Raw genomic sequence first — 11106 nt, forward strand, 5'->3', positions numbered from 1 at the left:
GGGAGCAAAGACACACACAAAACCTGGCCCAGAGTCTGACAATTACTGAATTGTTTATCAAATAAATACAGCCTTGGCGAGCATAAAAGACATCTTTAAAAAAAAAAAAAAAAATAATTATTTCAATCGTTTGACCAGGAGTTTATGTTTTAATCTGCCATATATCTTTGGTCTCCACAATGTAAGCAAAATCAGAGCCACACAAACAATATATCATTCAAATGGAATTCCGAAACAAAAAGAATTATATAATCGGATGTCCCAGCCCTTCCTGAACCAAATAACGAAGTGCCCTTTCATTTCTGAGAAAGGGGAAGACAACGGGGAACAGTCTAGGGTCAGAAAGTTTTATCATCGAACGCCGATGCCCAGTGGCCAGCCTGGCTTCAATAAGAATAAAACATCTGTTCTGATTTTAATGTCAAATGTAAGCTCTCCCCATAAACCATTACGCAAGCTGATGTAACAGGCTGTTACCATTAGAAGTTATCTAAACTTGCAGTTTAACCATTGCCCTGCATACAAACCATCTCAGCTCACTGTCAGCTATATGATACTGCTAATAGAAATACAGGGACGAGATCTGTGACGGTGTACAAAAGCACAGTCAAATAAAAGCTAATGAGGGCTGGGACAGGAAAAGGAAACACTGAGTTGTGATGTCCGCCATGTTCCGTTCATCTGCTCAGGCTATTATCTATGAGTAATACAGGGCCCGACACATTTCCAAGCTTATATTTCTATTAATTTCAGTGCCGCCTCGGCAGTGGCGAAAAGGTCTGGTTTGTTCAATTTGTTATCATGTTCCACATTTCCAGCCAGACTTATTGCTTGGATTTTTTTAACCATACTCATTAAGCTCACATGATGTCAGGAGTGTCCATGAGCCACAGTCTAAAAGGGAAATTTGGCATATGTGAAGCTTAAAGAGAATTGCTATATCTTGGCTGTAGCCTAATTGCTGACATGATTCATAATGATTCTGTACAATGGTAATGTGATGATAATGATAATGATAATGATAATGCACAACAATTAAAATCCTATTCTCAAATCACAAGACCAGACGTGGTTAGGAATGAGAATATAAGAACATATTATTAGGCACCAAATGTGATGCTGGTCAACCACTAATAAGAACATTCAACAGTCCCCTTTAATGTATCTGGTGGGTACGGCCCTATTTAGGAAACCCCATGGTAATGAAACAAGATTTACACTAAATATGTCAGTTATGTTTGATCAAAGGGTCCATAAGATGGTTTAGCTGGTCTTCCCATCTGGTCAAGATGCTCTTTTGGCTGGTATTTTTCAGATGGTCAAGCTGGCAGCTAAATCCCAGCTTGGCCAGGTTGGGAGACCAGCTTAAACCATGTAAAACCAGCAAACCAACTTATGCTGGTTTAAGCTGCTTTTTTTCCATCACTCTTAAAAATATCCAACCAATGGAAATTAAGAACTTAAGGGCGACAAATCAACTGAATTCAATTTAAGGCAGCAATTAAACTGAAGTCAAATCTAAGTGGTACCAAATTTCAAATCACAGAAATTACTGTGACAGATTAAATGGATGGAAAATAAAGATGCTTTTGTAATGATGAAAACCTTTTACAGTACATCTGCTCACAAGCTGGATGAACATCTTAAAAAAGTAAGCCTTTTTTCCTACAATTTAGATTAATTTCATATGCACAAATGATAAGAGAAGCATTTCTGAATGTGAATCTTGCAGCCTGATACAAGGAAGCCATAAATTAAAAAAGTAAAAATGTCATTAAATTCAATTAAAAAAAATATATAAATAATAGAATAAGTGTTTTTTATTTATGAAGCACGTTTAACATTTACATTTGTACTGTACAAAACAATTATAAGTAAATACAATAAAAATAAACTAATAAATTGTTTTTACTAATAAATAAATGACATAAAAAATGCATTAAACAATAATAAATACAAATCTACAAGTTTCTGGATACCCTCCACATAGCCTGGATGACATCACCTTGGGAACAATCAAGTCCGTGAGACCATCTGAGCTCTGCTTTTAGCCTTTACTTCTGTCACAGAGCAGAGGACTGCGAAACTGACCTTCATGAATCATACGCATTTAAATTCTGAATGATAGCATCTACAGTTAAGATCCTTTTGCTTTGCAAGGCACATATTTGCCTTTAACATCCACGATCACTCTTAACGCCTTGTGATCTGTGATGCTGATCGACACGAACGCACCTGCTCATTCAACACAACAACTTTTTGCAGAGAAATATCCCACAATCACTGTTCATATCCTAAAATATGAAGCACAGAGGCCTGCCTTACCAGGATGACAGATGATGGGTTGGAGGAGAAGGGCTGATAAAGTCAAACACAACATCCCCACACGACACGATCCTCGCAGTCTCCACATGTCCAAATGCGCAATTAGAGCAACACGGAATGGCGGATCAAATTGAGCGTCAATGAAGGAAACACGCTAACTTGACTAACCAAAAGAATTACAAGTGATCGAGGCGATTTTAATGACCGGCGACAAATCTTGTGCCGGTTTCGTGGGACATTTCGGACAGCCCACAATCCGCGCACACTTCTGCTCTCTGTGGCGTCCTTTACATTCTCTTTACATTCTCAAGTTAATCCCAACCGGACACACTTTTGAGACGCTCGCGCTCGTTCAGTTCCTCTTCTGTACGGCGGCTCTCTCTCTCGCGCATCTACAAAGTCAGTCGCTTCGATCACAATCGGCGCGGTCCGCCTCTCTATCCAGGAAGTTGTGCATATGAGCGTTTCGTGTTTTGCCAGAGGAATTAGTTGAGAAATCAAAGCCCTGCCCTCTCTGGATCCTAGCGCCGAAGGCTGTGGTTCTGCACGCCTGCCGAGGAAAGACGAAGATTGGCTACTGGACAACTGAGGCGCAAGACTGTTCTCATAGCGTATCTTACTAAAACAGTTAGTTCCGCTCCTGAAATCTGATTGGTCAAAGCGGCGTTCCAAACATGCATATTAAGTACAGTTGATGGCGTTCGCTTTTTTTGTCCGGATTAGTAGTTAATTTTTAAAAATACACATTTTCTATAGTGAAAATTACGTATTTTTTATATTTTTTAAGGTTTAAAAAAAAAAATATATAGTTATACATATTTTACTTTAAAAATACATATATTATATACATATATACAGTGTTGGGGAAAGTTACTTTTAAAAGTAACGCATTACATATAAAACATACATATAATCCTTATATGTAATCCATATTATTCATATTTTAAAAACGTTTTGTCAAATGGAATAACCCTTAAAAACGTCTTAATAAACATCTTGAAAATCTTCATTCAAAATTCATTATATTTTTATACTTAATTTATGTAATTAATTAATCTTATATGAAAGGGTATAAGAACAGCTTTGTCCCAGTAGTGATTAATCATATGAACAGTAATAAGATGAAGTAATGGGTTTATTATGATGTTTTAGTGTTTGGTGTTGTTTTTATGGTGTTGTTTATTGTATTGTCTATGGTATGTATGAGAAACAGTCTGGACTTGCTCACTGAAACCTAATTTACCTACAAGGTATAAAATAAAGGAACCTGAACCTAATTTGTATTATTATTTATTTTATAAACATATAATATATTTATATTTTATCTTAGATATCATTTGTTTATATAAATATATTTCATTACTAGTTTCACCCCTTTACATTTTTAGTAACTAGATATGTTAAAAATGGTACCAAAATGTATGAAAGCAATATAAACACAGGCTTATAAGAACTTGTTTGAGTTTTATTAGGATCTCACATTCTGACTAGTAATTGTCTGGAGCTGGAGCCATAATTATAGAGCGTTTTGAACAGAAAATCTTTGTAACTCCACTCATATGCTGTTTAAGACCAGCTTTCAGTCTTTGTGATGTTAGTAACCACAGCCTGCATTCCATTTCAGTGCAACAACACTCCTGCTAGTGTGATATTGTTTAATTATACACTACTATACTGTTGGGACTGCTCTTTATTTGTATACTGCAAACAAAAGACAAAATCTACAACAATGATATATCTTATCAAGCTCTGTGTGTTTCCATCTAATTTCATAAACCAAATGATTTCGGGATATCCTTTTATATCATGCCACCATCAGCAGAACTCAATTGGCATTGCATTGTCATTCAGCCCTCACTCTTCACTGGAAGATGGGAGAGTCAAAATTACCCTGCAATGTTGACAGAGGGTTTATACGGCATATTCTGTGCTTCTCAGATTTCAGTGGTGCTCAAATTTCCCACTTGCCAACAGTTCAGTTAAAACAATGTATAGCTATATTCAGTTATCCTATCAGAAAAGCCATAGCTTCTATCCCTGCTTCACATTCTGGCCTCAGACACTGTCGCTCTCCAAGGTGCTGAAAGTTTGCCAAGCTGTCATGCATTATCCATGGTGCTGATGACTCCCATTTCACGACAGTGTCACTTATTAAGAGACTGTATGTATAATATTTTGTAAATCACTGTGCAATTGTTACTTTAAAGAGATATTTTTAGTTCGGCAGACAATTAGAGGAATAGTTCAAACCAAAAATTTCAGGTTGCTTAAAATTTACTCACCCTCAGGCCATCCAAGATATAGATGTGTTTGCTCAATTCCTGGAGGGCCACAGCTCTGCACAGTTTAGCTACAACCCTAATCAAACACACCTGATGCAGCTAACCAAGGTCTTTAGGATCACTAGAAACTTCCAAGCAGGTGTGATTTGGAGCTGGTTGGAGCTAAACTCTGCAGAGCTGTTGCCCTCCAGGAATTGAGTTTGAGATCACTGCTCTAGAGTGAATGGGTGCCGTCAGAATGAGAGCCTAAACGGCTGACAAAAACATTACAATAATCCACAAGTAATCCACATGACTCTAGTCTATCAATTAATGTCTTGTGAAGTGAACAGCTATTTCACTTCTTGGCCAAAATACCAGTGCATAATAACACTTCCTGCAGTGAAAAGGTTCATCCTCTGCTGTCCTTTCATATCAAACAGTTCAGGGCTGCGTTTCCCAAAAGCACCGTAAGCTTAAGCTGATCGTAGCTCCATTGGTTTCAATGGGTCTACAATGTATTTAAGCTTACGATGCTTTTGGGAAACGCAGCCCTGGACTGTTTTGTGCATATTTCTCTCTTAAATCAGACAAGAAGACATTTTCACTTGAGAAAGCAATAGGCTGGAAGCTGGAAGTTAAAAATTGACTTGATGGATTTGTTTATACAATCATGCAGCTTTTCACAAGATGTCAGTTGATGGATTTCAGTTGTGTGGATTACCTGTGGATTATAGTGATGTTTTTATCAGATGTTTGGACTCTCATTCTGACGGCACCCATTCACTGCAGAGGATCCATTGGTGAGCAATGTACAGTAATGCTAAATTTCTCCAAATCTGTTCTGATAAAGAAACAAACTCATCTACATCTTGGATGACCTGAGGGTGAGTTAATTTTCATTTCTGAGTGAACTATTCCTTTTTTTTTTTTTCATTTGGTATAACCTAATGTTTATAATATTTGACAAAAACAGTTCATTTGTATGTTAACACATTTAGTGCAATTGAAGGTCACCTAAAAAAAGTCTAGCTCTACATTTGAGCATTAGATAAGGACTTCTTTATTCTACAGCAAAAACTGATTTTAATTACACATTTAAAAAATAAAATAAAATCCAGAATTACGGTGTCTCATCTTAAAAAAAATAATCATAAGAATTAATTAATGTTATCGTCCTTGTTGTAAAGTCAAGATCTGAGAAGGCTCTTGTTACGGGCAAACAAGACGTGAGACATGCGGATCCATTCGCAAGCTTTATTTAAGGACGTGGTCAAAACAGGCGAGGGTCAGACAATGGCAAACAGATATATTGAGAGCAAGACACAAGAATAGTCCAGTGAGTGGGCATGGGGTTGATCTCCGGCGAACAAAGTCCAAACAGGGTAATCCAAAGGGTAAATCCGTAGGAAACTTAAAGCAGGCTCCGTAACGTAGCTATCACTGACTAGCAATATGCGCATACAATACTCTGCGACTTGAGCAGGATCTGAGTGGGTGTTATATAGTGTGTGTAATAGCTTTCAGGTGAGCGTGTGATTGGTTACAGCTGTGTGCAATCAGTACAATGGATGATGGGAAATGTAGTCCAGGGTATAGTGTAACAGTCTGTGTAGTGTGAGAGTCCATGTAGTGAGTGGGTGACCTCTGGTGGTGAGTGAACGGATCGTCTCAGCAGGATTCATTGCATTAACATTTATTGAGAAAAATGTGGTGGCTTTCTTGAGTTTAAACTAATCATTTACACTTATGTATTTTTCCCTCTTTGAAAGAGAACGTTTACAGATATTTGTAGCTATCCCAGGAAGAACATCCCTGTGAAGACATTTCTGCAAAATTATATTATGTTGCTTCTTGCATGTTTTCCTACACTTTCGAAGTGAAATGTCCATTGAGTGGTGCTGAAAGCATTCAGTTTTCTCCCAAACAGATGAACATGAATCTGGCGACGTTTTATTACAATGGTTGTTTGTTCTATGTATCGTGACTATTTGGAAAAAATTAAAGATCTATCACCTTTGTAAACTATGTTTATTATAATGTTTATCAAAGAAGTTTCTTCTGCTACTCAAAGCTGCATTTATTTGATCAAAAATACTGAAAAAAATTATGAAACATTGCAATTTAAAATAATGATTTTCTATCTTAATACTGTTTACGGGCAAACAAGACGTGAGACATGCGGATCCATTCGCAAGCTTTATTTAAGGACGTGGTCAAAACAGGCGAGGGTCAGACAATGGCAAACAGATATATTGAGAGCAAGACACAAGAATAGTCCAGTGAGTGGGCATGGGGTTGATCTCCGGCGAACAAAGTCCAAACAGGGTAATCCAAAGGGTAAATCCGAAACACAGGAGATGATCCAGGCGAGGGGTAAACAGTATCCAAACAGGGCGAGACAAAGGGGTAATCCGAAATACACAGGCAATGATCAGAATAGAGAAAACAGACAAGGCAAGACTAAGCTATAGGAAACTTAAAGCAGGCTCCGTAACGTAGCTATCACTGACTAGCAATATGCGCATACAATACTCTGCGACTTGAGCAGGATCTGAGTGGGTGTTATATAGTGTGTGTAATAGCTTTCAGGTGAGCGTGTGATTGGTTACAGCTGTGTGCAATCAGTACAATGGATGATGGGAAATGTAGTCCAGGGTATAGTGTAATAGTCTGTGTAGTGTGAGAGTCCATGTAGTGAGCGGGTGACCTCTGGTGGTGAGTGAACGGAAGTTCATAGACCGGATTCGTGACAGCTCTCATAGGCCAATTGTTCTCCATCACCCTGTCAGAGCTGTGAGTTGAATACTTTATCGCTAATTATCACTCCGAGGTTTTCTCACCAGTGCTCAAAGCCTGTGTGTTTGTGTGAAACTACGGTTTTCTCCGAAGACAGCCACAAAAACGACTACGGGACAGGGAACAGCAGGGGAGTTTGGGAGAGCTGCCCAGCTGGACTTTAATTTGAAGAATTTGATTAAATTTGGTATTTAATTACCCTTCTCTCAGAGGAGCTGTTGAGGATTGTCACAGTGTTTTGAGCGTGTAGGGTGTGAGCCATCTGCCTGTACTTCTGGAGCGCTCTCTGGTGACCCCTGCAAAAAAGGGAAGAAATCATTTTCTCTTTCACTTCTTAGCACTCTATCTCTCTCTCACGCACACACACACTGTCCTTTATATAGCAACTCTTTATTATTTTTTTCAGTTGATTTCACATGTTGACAGTTGCTGCATAATATATGGAAGAGTGCATCAATTATGTAGCATTTATTCAGACAACAACTATACAGTATGTGAAATTCATTGAATCAGTGCAACCCTGTACATTGTAAATCTCAGACATAGTCATAATTCACTGTTATGTACGGCAAATAATTCTTCCCAAAGGGGTCCTGTGCACATAGTTTATGCCACAGAGCGTGGAAAGCATATAAAAGGATATAGAAAGTGCTTCTCTGGATTTGGTGACGTTCATAAAAATTTAAAGACTGAGGTCAAACAGGAAGTGCTAAAAAAAAAAATTAAGGGCCTACTGGAATGCAATGACACCTCATCGCCTCATACACCTAATATAATGGCATTTATCGATCAAAATTCCTGGTAGACACATTTCTTTGTTTATCGGAGCGGTATGGCGCAAAGGAAACTGCATGCAGCAATGGCTTTGAGAAAAAGAAAAGAGCTTGGCCATGAAAAGAAAGAAGTGTCATCTGTTCACCTTGACAGCAATGTGGCCTGCAATTAAAATGCTAAAAAAAGCTTTAAAAAGATAGAGAGAACCTTTTGAAGATGAGCATTTTATGAGGATCAGCGCAGCGATTCAACACTAAGGTCATTATACAATTGGAAATGGCTCAAGTCACCCTAATAGAAAGGCACGTTAGAAAATTCTTAATGATGTTCGGATAATTCTGAAACCAAAGGAGGGCGGCTTGCTTTTTTTTCTCTTTCCATGAATTATTATCTTGCCTTTCCCTCAGTGCTGATACTAATCAAAAGCAGACGTGAAACCCTTATTAAAGACTTATCTGAATGTATCTTGGCAATCAGTCTGCCTCAACTCCGAGAGGGATATTTATGCAAATTGGATGCTTTGTCACCAAGGTTTGTCATACATTATTTGTGAACTTCATAAAGAGCATGGTTGCGGATGAAAATGTCTACAGCTTCTGGTCGGCTGCATAAAAATGCAGCCTATTTGTGAAGCCTAAGGTATCACGGCCACAATATGCATTTCTTCTGGTCTGAGATATGCACACATATCAGCTTGTTCAATAAATGCTCCATTTGCATATATATGCAATTTAACGTATTACATCATCACACCAGCACATTCAATCCTCAGGAAAATCTACTTATCAGAACGGCATCCACAACCCGAGACATTAACCTGAGGAGGCTTGTCAAAATAAGTAGGCGATAAGAATAGGAGCTTTTCCTCTGCTTTCACAAGCCATAGCACATAATTAGGCCATTTTGGGATTAGGGAATTTGAATTTCAGCAAAAATCTGCTGCGCCACTGCTGTTCCAAGACTGTTTTACATTTCTGCTTCAATGTGCCAGTAGCCCTAGGCAGTGTGAGTTAAACATTTAGAAGGTACCGACTCCCAGGCTTAGTCGAAGTTGTGATATCATATAGAGAGAGGCTGACCCAAAGAAGAAAGCATGACTTGTAAATTGAATGGTAATATACTATGTCAGTTTTGAAGCTGTGTGTTGGCATGTCTTTCTGTAGCATTGCAACAAGCATTGCAGCAAAACATTTTTGTAGTCCAAACAATAGAGAACAGCACTAGCAAAGCCAAGGTCATGGGTTTGATTTCAGTGAATGCGTGGACTAATACAACATTTACCTTAAAAGCTCCGCAAGTCTTTTTGAATAAAAGCATCTGTCAAACAGAACTGGGCAAGCTACATAAAGAAATGTAGATTGCTAAGATACAAACTACTCTATAGAAACATTAGCTGAAAGGCTCAATGAAGCTTGCTACACTATTTTCATGTGTGATATAAAAAATATAGCAAAATGGAATTTGCTTACATATCAGTTATAAAGATATCATTGGTCATATCAATCACAGTGCTATGTTGAAGCAAATACTAAATCACTTCCTTAAAACATAACCTTTGCTGGTTGCACATTCTGATATGTAGAATCACTGTTGCCGCAATCAGATCCATCCATGATTTTTCTGAAGTTTGAACATGTGACTACATATTTGAGCTGACCAATGAAATCGCCTGTGGGGTGTGGTTTGCGCTGATTTGGTGAGCACCAGCCAGTGGGATTATTATTTGCACCTTGGCTCCGCCCACTTCCAAAACAACCACCTGTCAGATGCTGGTCTAAAGGCCGGTTCACCTTATCAAGGATACTAACTATACAGATAATTATGACGATAACTAGTACTAATGCATGATAACATTCTGTTTATTATAAGCATGCACTGAAGCTTTGTTGTCTGCCACTTTAAATGCTTAAGCTCTTTAGAGCAGGATGGATTTTGATTAGCTGTCAATGTTTTTATCATTCATGAGCTGAAAAAAAAAATCTGAAAGTGATTCCAATGTAATCATTATAGTTGAGGTGTATCCTTTGTTATAATTATAGTTATCATCCTTGGTGTGAATAAGCCTTAAATGCTTTCGTTTTACACTACCAGCTACAGTTATTTCCCTGGCAGCGTGTGAGATTAAGAGGATGAGTGGAAGAACTGGCTAAACAAATCATTTATAGTAGTGAGTAGTAGTTTACCACTCAGATTGGTTTAAACTCAAACTGATAACCTGTATGTTGATGATTCAGGCCAGTTTAACTGAATCACTAAAAGAACCGGTTCAGATTCACAAATCGGACATTGCACGTTCTAAACAGCTGCCAGAGAATACTGTATACACATCTTTATTGCTAAAATATAGTCAAGAAAATGTCATGTTTAAGTGTTTCACAACACTACCCCACTACTTAATCAATACAATCGCTTAATTCCTGAAAAGATACATGATATAATGGTACTACCGATCACGCCACTGCTGCCAAACGCATAAATGTACAAAGCATTTGGCAGCCCACCATGGATAAATTCAAATTGCTTTAGCAAATAGTCAACTGTGATAAACTAAAAATAGGACTGTGTATTTTATTCTTTATACAAAAGGCTTTGCTCACACAGAACAAATTTAGCCCATTTGAAAAGGTCTGAGGTTTTATGAGTGGAGGGACATCAATGAATCTATAAGCTCTGTCCGTGTCATCTTTTCCGAACACCCTTTCCTCTCTTTTCTCACCCCTCGCCACCCCTAAAGCAATCTCTCTGTTTGTCAATATCTGTAACCATCAGTTCTCTCAAGGACATGCGAATAGGAGGGTCAAATGCTGCCGCTCAACCTAATTATGCTGATGGCGGCAGGCAGCTAAAAGCCGGAAGGTTGTTAGCTTCCAGAAAAGTCCCTTTACTGTCCTCTGAACGGACACTCAGCATTGAGATTTCAATATGTTTGCTGTGCCAAATGGGCCCG

General features: G+C 38.2%; 1 protein-coding gene across 1 annotated transcript in view; it reads right to left on the reverse strand.

The window, feature by feature from the left end:
• The window catches only part of LOC107667014 (receptor-type tyrosine-protein phosphatase gamma-like), a 95383-nt gene extending 92460 nt beyond the window's left edge, over positions 1-2923 (reverse strand). Inside the window, exon 1 of the mRNA XM_016458588.1 lies at positions 2326-2923. Within this exon, the coding sequence (XP_016314074.1) occupies positions 2326-2413 (88 nt within the window). The 5' untranslated portion in view covers positions 2414-2923. The remainder of the gene's footprint in view (positions 1-2325) is intronic.
• Positions 2924-11106: the final 8183 nt, after the last annotated feature.

Source organism: Sinocyclocheilus anshuiensis, unplaced genomic scaffold (genome assembly GCF_001515605.1).
Source record: "Sinocyclocheilus anshuiensis isolate Anshui unplaced genomic scaffold, SAMN03320099.WGS_v1.1 scaffold615, whole genome shotgun sequence".
Taxonomy (NCBI): Eukaryota; Metazoa; Chordata; class Actinopteri; order Cypriniformes; family Cyprinidae; genus Sinocyclocheilus; species Sinocyclocheilus anshuiensis.